Source organism: Ursus americanus, chromosome 21 (assembly GCF_024610735.1).
Source record: "Ursus americanus isolate L20-20 chromosome 21, mUrsAme1.1.p, whole genome shotgun sequence".
NCBI lineage: Eukaryota > Metazoa > Chordata > Mammalia > Carnivora > Ursidae > Ursus > Ursus americanus.
In genome coordinates, this window is record NC_142147.1 from 22,051,696 (window position 1) to 22,067,060 (window position 15,365).

The 15,365-nt window shown below is 55.8% G+C and overlaps 3 protein-coding genes across 11 annotated transcripts in view; all 3 read right to left on the bottom strand.

Annotated features, from left to right (window-relative positions):
- The window catches only part of CDH16 (cadherin 16), a 24,310-nt gene extending 22,183 nt beyond the window's left edge, over window positions 1–2,127 (bottom strand). For 5 of the 8 annotated variants that reach the window (XM_045814886.2, XM_045814884.2, XM_045814885.2 and 2 more), the window contains exons 1-4: window positions 1,990–2,126; window positions 964–1,021; window positions 597–680; window positions 37–192 (exon numbers count right to left, since the gene is read on the bottom strand). In XM_045814886.2, the coding sequence (XP_045670842.2) occupies window positions 37–192; window positions 597–680; window positions 964–1,021; window positions 1,990–2,123 (432 nt within the window). In that variant the 5' untranslated portion in view covers window positions 2,124–2,126. Of the gene's footprint in view, window positions 1–36; window positions 193–596; window positions 681–963; window positions 1,022–1,989 lie in introns of all 8 variants that reach the window. The other 3 variants (XM_045814882.2, XM_045814881.2, XM_045814880.2) reach the window with 2 other exon arrangements.
- Window positions 2,128–4,788: 2,661 nt separating this feature from the next.
- RRAD (RRAD, Ras related glycolysis inhibitor and calcium channel regulator) lies at window positions 4,789–8,083 on the bottom strand. The gene is made up of 5 exons (XM_045814992.2): window positions 7,925–8,083; window positions 7,308–7,686; window positions 6,608–6,681; window positions 6,289–6,493; window positions 4,789–5,438 (listed from the first exon to the last, which is right to left on the bottom strand). Exons 2-5 carry the CDS (start codon window positions 7,669–7,671, stop codon window positions 5,161–5,163), a joined length of 921 nt encoding a protein of 306 aa, XP_045670948.1. The 5' UTR covers window positions 7,672–7,686; window positions 7,925–8,083; the 3' UTR covers window positions 4,789–5,160.
- A 1,409-nt stretch (window positions 8,084–9,492) lies between these two features.
- On the bottom strand, window positions 9,493–15,325 carry CIAO2B (cytosolic iron-sulfur assembly component 2B). Of its 2 annotated transcripts, none has more exons than XM_087870482.1 (5): window positions 15,122–15,325; window positions 14,884–14,961; window positions 14,515–14,640; window positions 14,015–14,060; window positions 9,493–10,397 (listed from the first exon to the last, which is right to left on the bottom strand). In XM_087870482.1, the coding sequence occupies exons 1-5, from the start codon at window positions 15,263–15,265 to the stop codon at window positions 10,387–10,389; spliced, it is 405 nt and encodes a 134-aa protein (XP_087726608.1). In that variant the 5' UTR covers window positions 15,266–15,325; the 3' UTR covers window positions 9,493–10,386. The 2 variants fall into 2 exon arrangements, with proteins under 2 accessions (XP_087726608.1, XP_087726607.1); XM_087870481.1 differs by lacking the exon at window positions 9,493–10,397 and adding an exon at window positions 13,351–13,562 and having other exon boundaries at window positions 15,122–15,322.
- Between the last annotated feature and the right edge of the window lie 40 nt (window positions 15,326–15,365).

Genomic DNA, 15,365 nt, shown 5'->3' on the forward strand with positions numbered 1-15,365 from the left:
CTTCACTGTTCTCCCCGATGTCTGGCCCGGTCATACCTTTAGCCAGTACTCCGCTCGTTCCTCTCGGTCCAGGGCCCTGGTCATCAGCAAGAAGCCAGACTCTGGATCCACAGCAAAGGGGCCCTCAGCTGCCACGTCATGGGTCCCCGACAGCACAATCTCACCCTCAGTCTCCTCAGGGGGCAGTGGCAGCTGTGGGGGAGAACAGAGGTAAAGGCAGTGGGAGCCAGGCCTGGGGGGCCTCCACCCAATGGCCCCATTTTATATGTGGGGAAACTGAGGCTCAGAGAGGGTTAGCACTTGCCGGAAGTCACACAGCCAGTAAATCACAGGACCAACATTTAAAGCCACAGCTCTTTCCCCTCTACTTAATACTCCCCAGTACTTCCCGCCCTCCTTTCTAAAGCTCAAAACTCCACCACCAATAGTTTATTAAAGCCCTACTTCCTTCTGGAATTGAAATTTTGTTAGTCATTCACACTATATCACATACTGTCTGGATTGAAAGAAAGACAGAGCAAGAAAGAGATAGAAAGGCTGGAGGTGGGGGAAGCGGGACGTGGGGGGAGGGGAGCCCATCCAGCTCTTAGACTCACCTTGATCAGGTACAAGGGGAAATTTCCACCATAGTTTTCTGGGACTTCCACATACAATTCTGCAGACTGGACCTTGGTGAAAACCTGGGAGAGGATTCTTACCTTGCCTCCAGGCTTTACCTTCCTGTCATGGGTGCCTGACAAGGAAGGGGAATTTCTGCCCCTTCCATGGGCCTGCCCATACCTTAGCCCATCCACCCCCTGGCCTTTGACCTCCTGATCCCACAACTGGTCTATAGCCAGCTCTGCACACCCTCGCACAGCTAGTCCCTTCCATGGTCAGTGCAACTGGTCCAGGTGGAATGGGAGACAAGGGTGCCAACGCCCAAGGTCAGGATCTGAAGGAGCCGAGTGGGGCCCCGCTCACCTGGGCTACGGAGAGGAAAAGCAGCAACAGCCAGGCAGGGACCATGGTCAGGACGGGCCTGAGGGACGTGGCAGTAAGGATCCAGCCAGATCAGTGGGCAAGGATTCCCTCCCACTACTTCCTCCCTTCATCCCCACTCAGCCCAAGCCATGGCTTCCCCAGGCCCCACAGGGTGCAACTGTCCCTTCATCAGTTGGACCTCTGCTACCTGTCACTATGGGAAAGGCAGCCAGGCCTCCTCCTGTCCCCTGTCCTTCTATACTGTCAGAGCTGCCCCTCCCCAGCCCACCCACTTGGACACTGCCCTCCACGCAGTTCCATCCTTGTCCTCTGCCTCGGCCCATTCCATACCAACAGCCCAAGGGACCTCAAGACAGACTGGCCTCCTCTTCCTCTTAGAGGAGCCTGTGGCTCCCCACCGCCTGCAAGGTTGAAGGGCATCCAGCTCCTCAACCAGGCCCACCCAGGCCCCCAGGCCCAGCCACCCTGCCTCCTGGTTCTTGCCCCCACAAGGGTCTCCATGGGAGTTTCACCTCCATACCTTCGGGTCCTTCCTGACATAGCCTCCCCAGCTTATACGGAGATCCTAAAGTGCTAATTGCCCAGCAGCCCCCAATATCACAAAAGTGTGAAGCTGGAAAGTCCCTGATGACTCTGAGGGTCACTTCCTGCAGTCGCCTCATGTTGTAGGCAAAGCCTGAAGGGCAAGGCCTGACCAAGGTCACACAGGACCTGACCACAGGACAATGCCTCCGGGAACAGAGGACCCATGGCTCAGGGTCTTGGGCCCTGATTTTCCACCCACTGCCATCCTTCAGACAGAGTCCCCTCGGGGCAGGAGGCCTGCCCTCATCTTGGTATTTGCCGGCACTCCGCATGGAGCTGGCCATGCAGAGCATGGACACCCACTCCAGCCGCTCCTGGGAATTCCTCCCTGTACAAGGGCTGGACAAGCCAGTGCTTCTCCTTCCCCTACCACCAACCCCAGCCTCGGCCCTCCTCATCCCTCCATTCCAGGACCCTCACCCTCTGGCCCCTAAGGCAGGCTCCCTTGGTCCAGCTGCCAGGCGAGAGAGCTCTTCCCCTAGAGTAAGCTGGCCAGGCCGGGATGGGTGGGGTAGGGCTGGGCGGACGCTTGAGCAGGTAGGCGGTCCAGCCATGCTTGCTCAGGAGTGGAAAACACTACTGGGCCCACAGCAGCAGGCCTGGCCCTGCCCAGCCCCCCAAGTTACTCATTGACTTTGGAAAGCTGGGGGCTGCTCAGCATCCGTGACTGCCAGCCCCAGGAGGTGCGGAGATCATTGGCCTGGCACTTTTCCCGTTCCTATACAGCCCAGGGTGGAATTCTTGGGCCTCTGGGCTTGGACATTACTTCTTTTTCTGTGGTCCCCGACTCACTCGCACTTCTCCCCTATGCACCAGCATCTGCAGCTCTATCTTGGCCGCTCTGTTCCTTTTGTCTGGAATCCCCTTCCCTCCCTTCATCTGTCCGGTGAGCGCCGACTCAGGCTACAGTACTCAGCTCAAATACTCCTTTCCCCCATGGCACCTGGGAGGCTCAGTCGTTAAGCGTCTGCCTTTCGCTCAGGTCAGCGGGGAGCCTGCTTCTTCCTCTCCCACTACCCCTGCTTGTGTTCCCCACTCTCGCTGGCTGTCTCTCTCTCTGTCAAATAAATACATAAAACCTTTAAAAAAAAATATTCCTTTCTCCAGGAAACCTTCCCTGGGCTCCCAGGCTTGTTGAGGATTCTCTTCTGGGAGTATGCTCTACTCCATGCCATGTGTTACCTCTATCAAAGCAGGAAAGACGCCAGACTGTCATCGTCTATCTCTTCCATTAGCCTGGGACCCCTCCAGGGCAGGTCTCAGGGAGCCAGTGGTGACTTTGCCCTCCCTTTGCCCTGGTAGCTTCTGACTGGATCAAAAGCAAGGAGCTGGAGGTTGCACATGAAGGGTAAATGAGCATGACCCGAACTGGGTATTTGGGGTTCCAGACCACCCACCATGGGACCAGTGGGTGGGAGGCACAGCAGCCTGTGAGATCCCCTGAGGCTCCCTGAGGGCTTATGCTGACTGCTGACGTGGACAGGGCTGGGACCACAGACTGTCTCATGCCTCTGAGGAGGAAGAGCAGTTTGAGCCAGCTCAGGTGACCTTGAGGGATCACAGGGCTTGGCAGAGGCCCCTCCCCCACAGAGGGCAGCCAAGTGGAGCCAGAAGCTTCTGGGGCCTGGGAGTCCACGACAAGGGGGTGTGTGTGGGAAGGGCCAGGGGTGCCGTTGCCAGTTCATCCTTGTCCTTGGAGTTTCCCATGGTCTTCCCTGAGTCCTTTCCACTGCATATCTGGAGGGTGGGCGGGGACCCCTCAGCTGCTTCCAGCTTTGTCTGGCACAAGCCCAGGGTGCCTGCGTCAGGGTCACTCAGGCACCCCAGACACCCCAGCCTGGAGCTGGGCACTGTGGGGTTGTTGAAGGGGTCTCACATGCGTTGAGCTCCTACTATGCACCCAGCAATGCTCTAAGCACATACCTTCATAATTCCCCCAACTCCACTTGGACAGGGCACTGTCCCAGAGTTGCATATTGGGCACAGAGACATTGAGTGGCTTGCCCAGGGTCACACAGCCAATAAGTAGCAGGGCCAGGAAGGCCTACATTCTTCCTCAGACCTCAGGACCTTCACCTGTTCTGAGAACCATGCCTTCCACATGCCTCTAAGTATGTTGCAGGGTGGGAGTGGGAGCAGATGCAGCTTTGAGCAGTTAACATTGTCCTGGGGGGGCATGTGGGTGAGTCAAGACAGGTCCTGCATGTGGAGGAGTGGCCCTGACAACACTGCAATCAGTGTTCTAACCAGATTGCAAGAGCTCCTAGAGGTCTGTGGAATAAATAAACTGAACCAGTGAAGGAAATGTATGGATCCTTGCCCAGAACCTTCTCAGAAACTGTCCCAAGGCTCACCGCAGGCTGCCTTCAGACTCTGGAGACCGGCAGAATTATATACCAGTCCCTACTCATCCACTTCTGTCTGTGTGACCTCAGGTAACTGCTTCAGTTCCCCACCTGCCATTGCCAAATGAAGATACTCCTTCCTGAAACATCATAGGGAAAGTCCCAGAAGTCACCTGTGCCTGGTGTGGGTGGCGGGGAGACAGGCACACCTCCAGCTATCAGCAAACGTACGCACATTCCCACACAAATGCAAGGCTTCTCATTCGGGCAGAGAGGGCTCCGGGGAGCGGTTCCCACCAAAACCAATTTAGCCATTGTTGAGCATGGGATGCTCTGGCCTGGCGTCTCCCAGAGGAGAAAACAGTGAGACCCTGGCTCAGTAGCCCAGCCCCAGTCACTGGTCTCCTCCTTTCCCAGCTAGGGAGTCTCAGAAGTCTTCCACAGCTCCCCCCTTAGCAACTTTCCAGCCCCTCAGGAGGAGGTGGGACGGAGACGCAAGTCCAGAAGCCAGACCCAGGGTTCTTGTTTGGCCATGAGACGAGGCAGGGCATGGTCCCTCAGACAGCCTCAGTTTCCCTTATAGTGGGGTGACTGAACCCTTAATCAGCTGGACAGTGCTGGGCCGCAGTGCAAGAGAAAAATCTGGATAGTGGGCTGGGAGGGGCTCTTGTCTCCTCCTGCTGCTTGGATCTCCAATCAGCTCAAAACCCACACCTGCCCCTCTGGTCCAGCTGGCTAGATCGGAGCCCAAATATTAGGACAGTCAAAGCCACACACTAGGGTAGGGCAGTGAGGCCCCATCCCTCAACCTCAGGAACCCTTCCTGCTCTTACAGCCCCTATCGGGAGACAACACAAAGTCGACAGCCCTGATCTATCAGGAAATAGTCTTTATTACAAAAATTTGCATGTAAACAAATAACCACTGCACTGAACAGCCTCCCTCCAGAGCATGCACACCCCAAGTGTGGAGAAAGCTAGAGTCCCGTCCCCACACACGGGCCTGCCCCGCGGGCTGGGCTTAGGCTGCTGCTTGGGACAAACACCCTGGCCTGTACACGCATTGCTGTGGGCCCAGTCCTTGATTGCCACTGGGAGCTGCCTGGGCAGCACCGTCTGTCTGTCCACGACCATGAGGTGGGGTATGCCGAGAGTCTGAGTCAGCCCTGAGGCACCTAGGGCAGTTGGCTGGGCCAGCCCACCAATCTGCCCATTTGTATGCACAACGCAGCATGTGCCTGTGGAGTCTAGAGTACTGAGAGATCATGGCAGGACTTGGACTTGGCACGAAAGGCCATCTTGCGGCTGTTGCGTGCTACGATGCGGCCCAAGAAACGCTTTGCCTTCTTGCCAAGACTCTCTCGCCGCCGGGTACCCGCTTGTCGACGTGCATTGGCCTCTTTGCTGTCCCTGCGCAGGCGTATCTGGCGCACAACACCCTCGAACAAGGCCTGGACATTGTGGTGCAGCGCCGCTGACGTCTCAATAAACTTGCAGTCGAAGACCACGGCACAGGCCCGGCCCTCTGGTGGGGACAGGCACATTCCAGTGAAACAAAGAATGAGTGGGTGAGAAGCCCACTCAAACCCTAGCTACCCCATAGCAGCTACCATTCAGGACTCTGGGGGTCAGGGAAGGAGCCCTGGGTGGTCCCCAGAAACACAGACCCCAGCTCCTGTACAGAGGATCCAAGGCATTGCTGGGTCACCCAACTGGCAGAATGTGCCCGCCTTTAAGGAGCTCACAAAGGCCCACAAGAGTAAACTCATTTACTGAAATAATTTGAAGTCTAATTTTTAAATGGAAATGCCGTACTAGTCAACACAAGAGAAGGAGAGCTTTGTTGGGCACCTTAGTATTTCATGGTTTGATGTTATATTATGATGAACAACCAGTGAAATTGGGAGGAGGATGTCACCAAGTCACTGCTAGGTTCCTCTGGGGGACTTAGTTCTAGGGGCCACAGAGGAGAATGCTGAGTCCAAGAGGGGCGGATCCTCCCCAGGGTCAAGCCCACACCGAGACTGGCCCCGGCCCTGAATCCATGCTCTGACCTCCTAGCCCAGTTCCCTGCACTCTCCTATTCCTCATCTGTCAGGCCAGGGCCAAAGGCTACAGGAGAGGAGGGCCCCGAGGTGGCCCAGCTCAGTGCCCAGCAGCTTCTTCCTCCCCCAGGGCATCTGGTCCTTCCCCCAGCCCTCTCAGCCCTCTGGGAGTCCTGTGGGAGGGCAGCAGCTTTCCCCCTCTCCCCCTCAAGTTTTCTTCCTGAACATTTTTAGCCACTTATGATCCCCAGGGACTTGAGCTGAGCCAAGATTGAATGGACCACAGCCCAGTCAGGATGTCCCTCCCTTTCTGACCCACTCCCTGCTCACCGTCCAACGAGACCTCTCGAGAGCGCACCAGGTCGCTCTTGTTGCCCACTAGGATAATGGGCACGTCGTCCATCTGCCGTGCTCGCCGCAGCTGGACCCGCAGCTCTGAGGCTTTCTCGAAACTTCCCTTATCCGTCACGGAGTACACGATGACGTATGCATCCCCCATAGCCATGCAGTGACCAGGTAGCCAGCGGCTGCTATCCTGGGGAACACATACACATGCGTATCTACCCAATAGTTCTCATGCCCAGGCTACAAGGCTGTCCCTCTCAGCAGGCCCCTATCCCCAGGTCACCCCTCCCACCCTGCCGCCTACCTGTTCCCAAATGTCATAGACCATGAGTGATGCCTCTTCTCCATCCACCATGATGGACCGATCATATGTGTGCCCTAGGCAGGAGACTAGGAGTCAGGTTACCTGCTGGCTGCCAAAAGCCACCCTCCCACACCATGTGCCAGGTTTCCTGTTTTCGCCACACCCACCAACTCCACCCTAGAGACCCCCTAATCTTTCCCTCCACTGATGGCCACTATTTGACAACAGAAATGACAGTGCTGGGAAGCGGGACATAGAGGGCATGGTGCGCCTGACCCTCACCTAGACACCTTTTCCCCAAGCTGGCAATGTCCTGGGTTGCCACTCCAGTGTTCCCCACTCTCCTGTTGCATGGGCCCCAGGGTAGCTCTGACCACAGTAGCCTGAGTTAGAATAGTGACTGTCACATTCTTTGGGAGTATTGGTCACCTAGGGCTCTTCTCCTAGAAACTCCCTCTGGCTGTGTTCCTGCCAGCCCTGGCAGGGAGGGATGTCCTATCCCCAACCTACAGAGTTTTCTCAGGTCATTTCTTCCCCTACCAAGGGCTGGAGGTCCCTTCTCCCTCAGTTTCCCCATCTGTGAAATGGGTAGGTAGAGACATGATTCTGACAGTGCCTTCAGAATCCCATGGTCCCCAGCCCTGTACTACTCAGTCCTCCCCAGGCATCTCCCATCCCTTTAATAGTCCCAGCCCCTCACCTGCGGCCTCTGCTTCAGGCCCATCCTCTACACCACCGAAGATTCGCGCCAGAGCGCTCTTGCCCACGCCAGGCGCCCCCAGCAGCAGCACCTTGTAAACACTCTCGTCTGAGTCGCTGCCCCCCGAGCTGAGCGACTCGGAGGAGCCCTCAGGCCAGTGGAGCGTCGCACCCTGGGCCCCGGTCCCGGCCGCTGCCAGAGCGCCCGGAGCCAGCGCCGCCTGCAGGTCGCGCTCGTCCACAGGCATGCTTCGGCGGTGCATCGGAGGCGCCGGGCCCCAGGGTGTGCTGCCCCGACGGCGCTCGCGCTCCCGGCCCCCGCCGCGGCTCCCGCCCGCTCCGCTGCCGCCGCCATTCAGAGTCATCGCGCCCGACGCCGTCTGGGGAAAGGGAGTGGGGACGGCGGCGTGAGCCGCGGTGCGGACGGTGTGAGAGGCGGCACCGGGGGCGCGCCTGCCCGACGCCGGGGTCAGACCCGACGCTCGGGAAGAGGACCTGCTGCCGTCCCTCCCGGCCGTGGAGGTCCTGGCGCCCTGACTCGTGAGCCACCCTCCCGACTCGTCCATCCGCACGCCGGACGGTGCGACCACCCGCACCGCGCTCCGCCGGGACACTCACCCAACCGCACACGGACACGGTCAGAAGGAGGTTCCAGGCCCGGGTACAGTCCACTCGCAGACCGTGGCTCGGACACCAGACGCTACCGCAGCCGCCGCCTCCTCAGTCGGCTCTGGGTCTCGGCTCCAGGGCTGCCTATTTAAGAGTCTGCCCGCCCCCGCCCCCACCCCCGCGCTCGCCCACGTCCCCGCTGCTGCGGGGGCTGACGTGTCAGTCCTCCTCCCCCTCAGGGGAATCCCCCGCCCCCCTCCCAGGACCTCGCACCCCCACCCCAGACCCCGCCCCACCCGACTGGGCTGACAAAGCCCGGGTCTGAGCGTGTGTGGGGGGAGGCAGGGAAGGAGGGACCAGGAGGGGGACTAGGTTGAATGGTGTGGGGGAGGGGTTTAGAGTTGGGGGTACCATCATGGGTGGGGTCAAGGGGGAAAGCCGGATTAGCCAACTGTGCCAGCTCCCCTCTGAGGAAGAATTAGTTCTGGTCCTTTAACAGTGAATTCTCCCTTTGCTCTCCCCCAGCACTGGCCTGTTGCCCAAGCAAGCTGACCAGTTCAGTCTGGACACACTTCACCCTTCTCTGTTCAGGACACCCACTCCCCACCGGTCCATATGTGAGCTAGAACTGAAGGGTCCTAAATCTGGGCTTCTAGCCTCGGTGCCAAGTCCTCCCTACTCCCTTCTCTGCCCTGGGGAGTTGAAGGTTCTACTGATGAGCATGTCCTTTAGGGTGAGGGTTAGTGTCACCTAGTGAGCCTCTGGGAGCAGGAGGAGAGCTTTTGGGGGGAGGGGGTGAAGGAAGGGAGGTGTGCTGGCAGTGTATTGCTGGTAGAGGTGCATGCTTGATTCTGGGGGAGGGAATATAGGCCCAGAGAAGGGAAAGGATGAACTCAGCACCACCTCACCTCCCAGCACCCTCCAGACAGCTGCCAGCAACTCTGCTAAAAATACCTAGTCCTGGCCCTCCCTGGCCTTCCCTGGCCCTTCTGCTCCTGGCCTTTCCGCTCCTGGTTGTTCTGCTCCTGGGCTGGAGGTTGCCCAAAGTTGGGGAAATCCTGGCAGACAGGTGTCAGATGGCAGCAAGGGTGGCTAGGGGTGGGACTGGACCACAGTCAGGGCAGGATCCAGCTGCTGTACAAGTCTTCAAAGTCTCTCTCCTTCCCTCTAGCCCCAGATAGGCCTGTAGTTTAGGGCCTATGCAGGGCCTGGAAGTTCAGACTCCCATCTAGGAGGGGCACAGGTGTAGAGTACAGTTGGGGCAGGGCTAGAGCTGGTGGGTGGGATGAGCCACCATTTGGTGCCCCCACTGCCCAGAGCTCGCCCACTCCTTAGAACTAGGGTGGGTGCCAGGGCACAGAGGGGAGGAGATGTTATGGGGGAGCTTGGTTTCTAGACCTGTCTCTGCCTCCAGGCTCCTGGGTCTTGCCTCCTCTCCCAGCCTCGGGGTGCCCAGCTATAAAACGACCTGTTCCCTCCCTTGCTCATGTCTGAGATGTGTGAGGATTGGGGGCAGGCAGGCTATGAGGTACTTTGTGACAGGGATCTGCTATCAGACTCTGACGTTTGATTGTGATGTGTGTGGCGGGGGTGGGGGTTCCCATTCATGGTTCAGGTGACGTCACCGATGGAGATCCTGGTGGGCTGTTGTAGGTTGCTATGGAGACCTGGGTGGGGTTCTCTGGCTGCTCTATCAGTTTCCTTGGCAACATCTGAGAGGGCCTTGGAGTGAGGAGGGCCTGGCTAGGTAAGTATGAGGGGGTTCACACAGGACCCTCTAGTCTTGAGGTCCTCAAAGTAGGCAGGGGCTAGACTGAGGGGTGGCCTGGCCACTTGTGTCCTTCCCATGGCCCCAGGGTCTTGGGCACCTGGGCAACCCCACACTGGCTCTAGCTTCCTGGATGAGATCCAGCGGCAAGAGGGAGTTGTGGGTGGAGCCTCCTGCCAGGACACAAGTCTCAAGAGCCAGCAAACCACTTCCCATCAGGAATCCTGGCCTGGGCTGTTTATGACCCCTCCTACCCACCTCAGACCTGATCTTACCCCTGAAAATAACCCCCGAATGTCCAGCAGAAGGTAGGTATGTGGTGTAGCTGTGACCCTTCCCAGCAGGGAGCTGTGCAAGGAAACAGGGCTGGGTTTCCCCTCCAGTAATCTGAACCCTTGACTTCAGCAGTGTTTCTTCATTGCCAAGGGAACTGCATCCACAATGGGCCAGTCAGGCCCCAGGCATTCCCCAACAGGCCAGACACACTTACCACAAGCCTAGGTATAGCCAAGGGCCCCAGGAACCAAGACCAGGTCGTGACCTTGAGACGTCCCCACTCCCACCTCCTGGTCCTCCCAGCTCTGTGGGCTGAGTTTGGCTGCCCAGAAGGAACAAACGGAGTCTGGAACACACCTAGGACAGCCCAGACTTCAAATCCCAGCTCTGCCACTTGCTATTTCTGCCCATTTATCTTGGGTGAGCCTCAGCTTCCTCCTGTGTAAAACAGGGATAATGTCTGTATGGGGGGTGTTATAAGATGTAAATAACACGAAATGCAGAGGCAAAATGGTTGGCACAGCCCTGGCCTATAGTCATATCTCAGTAAGAACACTTCTACCATACTTGTTTGGATGGGACAGGTTGAGTGAATCTGTGGCCCCCTCTTGGTTCTTCTTTTCTGCTTCTGTTCCATTCTCTCCAAAACAGTGGTCTGTCCAGGAGGGGGGCAATACCCATACCCTTCCCCTCCCCTCCAGACCCACTTTCTCTCTGTGGGACCCCACACCTTCCCCCTCCCTCCAGTAGCAAAAGGTTGCAAAGGGAACTTGGCTGGGTTTCAGTATCCCCAGCCCTCCTCACACAACAGCCCCTATGCCCCAGTTCCTTTGTTCTAAGGCTCATTTCATTCAGGGGCACCTGGCTGGCTCAGTAAAGCATGTGACTCTTGATCTCGGAGTCATGAGTTTGAGCCCCACACTGGGTGTGGAGCCTACTTAAGAAAAAAAGTAAAAACTAAAAATAAATAAGGCTCCATTCATTCATTCATCTCACCAACCTGTACTTAGTACCTACTGTGTGTCAGGCCCTTGTGCTGAGGGCACGATAATAAGCACAAATAGACCTAGCTGGGCATGTTCATACATGTCATCTAATCCCTGGGTCAATCTCTCCAGCTATGATTTGTTGTTCTCATTTTGTAGACATGGTAACCAAAGCCTGAGAAGTCACGAGCCAGAAATAGCAGAGCTAGACACACCTGACAGAGGGCTTCAGAGACCTCAAACCTCACCCCTAGCTCATACCCATGTACAACAGCTGGAGTTCCAGAAAGTTCCCTGGGCATTAGCCCAGGATTCACAGATGGTGTCCCTGCATGCAGCCAGGAGCCACACACAGATGAGTCAAGAATGACAAGGGGACTATATGATATGCCTACTGTGACATGAGCAGCTTGATGTCCCTTGCCCACCATAGCCTGGCTGCCATGACTCAGGGACACCTACTTCCTCCATAACCTCCCACCCCCAGCTGAACACAGATACCAGACACCTTAGGCAGACTGGGGTTGTCAATGCAGAGGTACACACACGGTGAAGCCCACAGCTGGATATAGGTGGTTGGGAATTCTCCCTGGGCCTGAGGGGCCCTGGTTGGTCACCTTGCCTTTCTGGAGCATGGGTTCCTCATCTATGGAAAGGGGGTACAGTGCCTGGAAGATCACCTGAAATGGGTGCATCTCCATTTTAAATCTCCACAGAGCAGTCCCAAGTGATTGTCACAACTATGCCCACATTACACATGAAGAAACTGGGGAACGTGGGCTGATGACTTCATCTAAGCGTGGGCAGCCAGATCTTGGTCACTAGGTGGCAGAGCCCCTCCTTCCTGGAATTGGGGGCTGGCAGCTGTGGGGGGAGGGTGGCGGCGTAGGCCCTTCTATCCAGGCAACAGCGCCCCCTGCCAGCTGAGGAGGAGCCAAACTGCTTAGGTTCCTCTTTACTCCCTGGCTGGAGGTCTTGGGGAGTGAATTATTTCAGAAGCTTGTTTCCTCATCTGTGACATAGGGATAATAAAGGGTAGCAACTGCCACACAGGGCTGGGTGGAGGACTGACCGCCTACGTAGTATATGCAAAGCCCTCAGCTAGTGCCCACTCTCAGGACAGGCTCAATGTTGTCAGCAGACCCTCAAAAGATCTGCAAAGAGCCTCTGGAAGTCTCTGACAATCACACCTCAGCCTTCGCAGGGATGAAGTGGCCAAGGCAAGGCTTCTTAATATCCTTTTTATCCTCAGAGAAAGAAACTGAGGCAAGGAATCATGGCATTATAGTTCCTAACTGGCTGATCCCAGATCCAAGCCCCATGATCCATGCTGGTGACCGACCGTGCTCTGGGCACAGGGCTGGGGGAGGCAGAAAGCCCAGACCTCACCACCTGAAGTGACACACATCTCTGGGGATGTTGGTGAAGAGGGTCCTTCAGAGTCCTTTCAACAGAGAAATTTGCTGTCACTGCCCTGACCAGGGGAACAGACCAAGCATCACCAACAGTGAGACAAGCAGGCATCACACAGCTACTGGTGGATGCTAAAGGATATATACGAAATTCTTGGCCAAGGTTCTCATTAATAAACTCAAACCTGAACTCAACCAACTTCCAGTTAATAGGAAACATAGCAGACAAGGAAGCAAATCAGATTGCAGGGCTTCTTCAGGACAACTCATCTGACTTTCAAAAAAAGTCAACGTCAAAAAAGATCAAAAGACAGGGAGTAGGGAGACAGTTCTAGAAAAGGCTAAAGAGAGATACCAATGCAATGCATAAAGTTTCAAAGGAGCCTGCTTTTTTTTTTTTTTTTTTTTTAAGTAGGCTCCACACTGGGCATGGAGTCCAATGCGGGGCTCGAGCTTGTGACCCTGAGATCAAGAGTCAGACGCTTAACCAACTAAGCCACTCAGGCACCCCAAAACCTGATTAAAACAAAACAAAACAAAACAAAACACCAATTATGAATGACATTTTGGGGAAATTCATAGACAAATTGATATTAGACGGTGTTAAGGAATTTTTCATTTTTTGGCCAGGTAACAGTACTATGGTTATACAGGCTTACTCTTAGGAGCCCAGGATGAAGTACTTAGAAGTGAAGGGTCATGTGTCTGCAGTTTACTCTCAAATACATTTAATAGTACACATACACACATAATTAAGGCCAATGTTAACAACTGTTGAATATAGATGATGGGTATACCAGGTGCCTTCACTACACTACTCTTTCAATTTTTTTGTATACTTTGCAACTTTTCCTGATTAAACCACTGGAAGAAATTTTAAAAATGCACTGCATCTCATCAACCCAGCCTGTATAGGAACTTGCACTCATGATCACCATCTCCTCCCAAACCCGGAATGACCCAAGATGAAAGATTCTGAGACAGACTGGGAAATCAATATAAATTAAGGGTTTATTACAAAATGCAAAAATGTTAGTTTCTCATTGTCAGTGATTCAAGAAAACAAGGCCATGAGCCCTGGGTGTGACTAGGGGCAAAAAGCCAGGCTCAGGAGCGGGCTGACAGGCACTGGTTCACAACCTCCAGCAGGTGGGTATTCTCTAGGGCAGCTGCTACCCGTTCCTTATCTGCAAGCTGCTTGTTCACTGGAGGGGAAAGAAGGAATGGAGAAGGAGGATCAAAGCCAGGCTCTGGCCAGCCTGCCAGCTAGCCCCACTTCTAACCCTTGCATATATGCATACACACTTGCACCAACCTCCTGTCACCTCCTTCCCAGGGCCCCAAGCCTCAACCAAGCTACCCAAACCACCTGAGCCCACACCTATCCCAAGCTATTGGGATCCCTCCCACCTGGCTGCTCATGTCTGCTGCCTCCTGGACTATCAAGTCTGAGACACCCTGGTCCTGTATACTTAGGAGAGAAAGGGTAGGAATGGAAGAACATGATAGGCACAGGAGACTTAAGCCAGCTTCACTCTAGGCTGACACCTCCACTAAGGTGTCACCCACCCAGCCCTCCTCCTTCCATCTTGCCCTACAAACCACCATGGCAAGGGGAAGCCTCAGGACCAATGCCTCAACATCAGCCCACACTCACCTGCATGCTCCGAGGCATGGGTCCCTGGTGTAATGTGCACATCCATCTGGGAGGGAGATAGGTGGGGCCTGAGCACTGATCACCTGTCTACCCCTTGTCCCCATCCCCCCACTCATCACCTTCCACTGATCCTTCCACCTAATTGTGACTGTAGACTCTGGACCTTCCATGATGCCCCAAACCCATCCACAGCCACTCCATCTCTACCCAGAACTGGCTCCTACTGTTGACTTAAAGGCCTGCCTGTGCCCCATCCATGCTCCACATCTATCTACAGTTTCATACTCCTCTTCCTGCCACACTCACTACTTTTCTGCACTTTCCAGCTCAGGCTTTTATACTTGTTGTCCCATTCAATTGGAAAGGCTCCTCCCAGTTTCATTACTGCTAGTTGGGCTCCTTGCAGGCCTCAGTCTGATGTCCATGTTCATGCTCTCCATGTCTTCCTCAGTAGCAGAAGCTCTCCCTTGTCCTACCTCTGGGGCTCAGTTCCAATTTACCTTGAAACGCTGGGGAAGGGACCGAAGAAGCTTGACTTTGATGGATAGACCAATAAGGGTGGCCATGCTGCAGTGTGGAATCGTGGGTGTGAAGGCCACGGCCACCGTGCTCTCGGGATCGCTCACCTGGTTGGAAGAATGAGATCTCAGGAGAAGGCACTCCCTTCTTCTTAGTATGCTGCTTCAGGCAACTCGTCTAACCTCTATGGGCCTGTTTCCTTATCCATGAAATGGGCACAGCAATCCACCTCCCCAACTCCGAAGATCCCCTGACGAGTCCGTGAGCTGACAGAACGCGTCTCCTGGTGCAGATGAGCTTTTCTGACTCTTCCGAGCCATCTGCCCCCTCGGACGCTGGCAGTGACTCACCTGAACCCGGACTTGCTCTACTACGTTCAACTCTTCCAATGTCAGCGGATGCTCCGGGTCATTGATGGAGCGAATCAGATGTGGAAAGTAAAGGAAAAGGGACTCTGTGCCTTGGCCCTCTCAGAACCCTCCGTCGGGAATGCCCGGCCCTGACACAGCTCCACTAACTACTGGACATCATCACTTCAGCCCCCCCTCCAGGCCCCCGCGAACCCGCCCGCGCGCGGCACTGGCGGATATCGAAGATCTCGCGCGCGTCGATGCTGTCTGGAACCTGCTCGTCCTCCTCGCCCGCGGTCACCGGTCGTTCCCCTGAGCGCTCGTAGATGAGGGGGTTAGCGTTCTCCAGGAGGCCGCCCCCCATCCCGCCGCCGCCCACCATCGCGAAACCGCTGCCGGCCGCTATAGGCGTGCACTTCCGCTCTTGCCCGAGCACTTCCGGGGAAGGGGCAGGGGGCGTGGCGTGGCGACGGGCTCGCTTT

Excerpts from the sequence above, each read along its gene's own strand:
- RRAD (XM_045814992.2), bottom strand. The coding sequence starts at position 7,671 with ATGACTCTGAATGGCGGCGGCAGCGGAGCGGGCGGGAGCCGCGGCGGG. Across the intron at positions 6,682-7,307 it reads GCCTGAAGCAGAGGCCGCAG|GGCACACATATGATCGGTCC; the intron begins GTGAGGGGCTGG and ends TCTCCTGCCTAG. Across the intron at positions 5,439-6,288 it reads TCGAGAGGTCTCGTTGGACG|AGGGCCGGGCCTGTGCCGTG; the intron begins GTGAGCAGGGAG and ends TGTCCCCACCAG.
- CIAO2B (XM_087870481.1), bottom strand. The coding sequence starts at position 15,265 with ATGGTGGGCGGCGGCGGGATGGGGGGCGGCCTCCTGGAGAACGCTAAC. Across the intron at positions 14,641-14,883 it reads TAGAGCAAGTCCGGGTTCAG|GTGAGCGATCCCGAGAGCAC; the intron begins GTGAGTCACTGC and ends TCTTCCAACCAG. Across the intron at positions 14,061-14,514 it reads CCCTTCCCCAGCGTTTCAAG|ATGGATGTGCACATTACACC; the intron begins GTAAATTGGAAC and ends TCTCCCTCCCAG.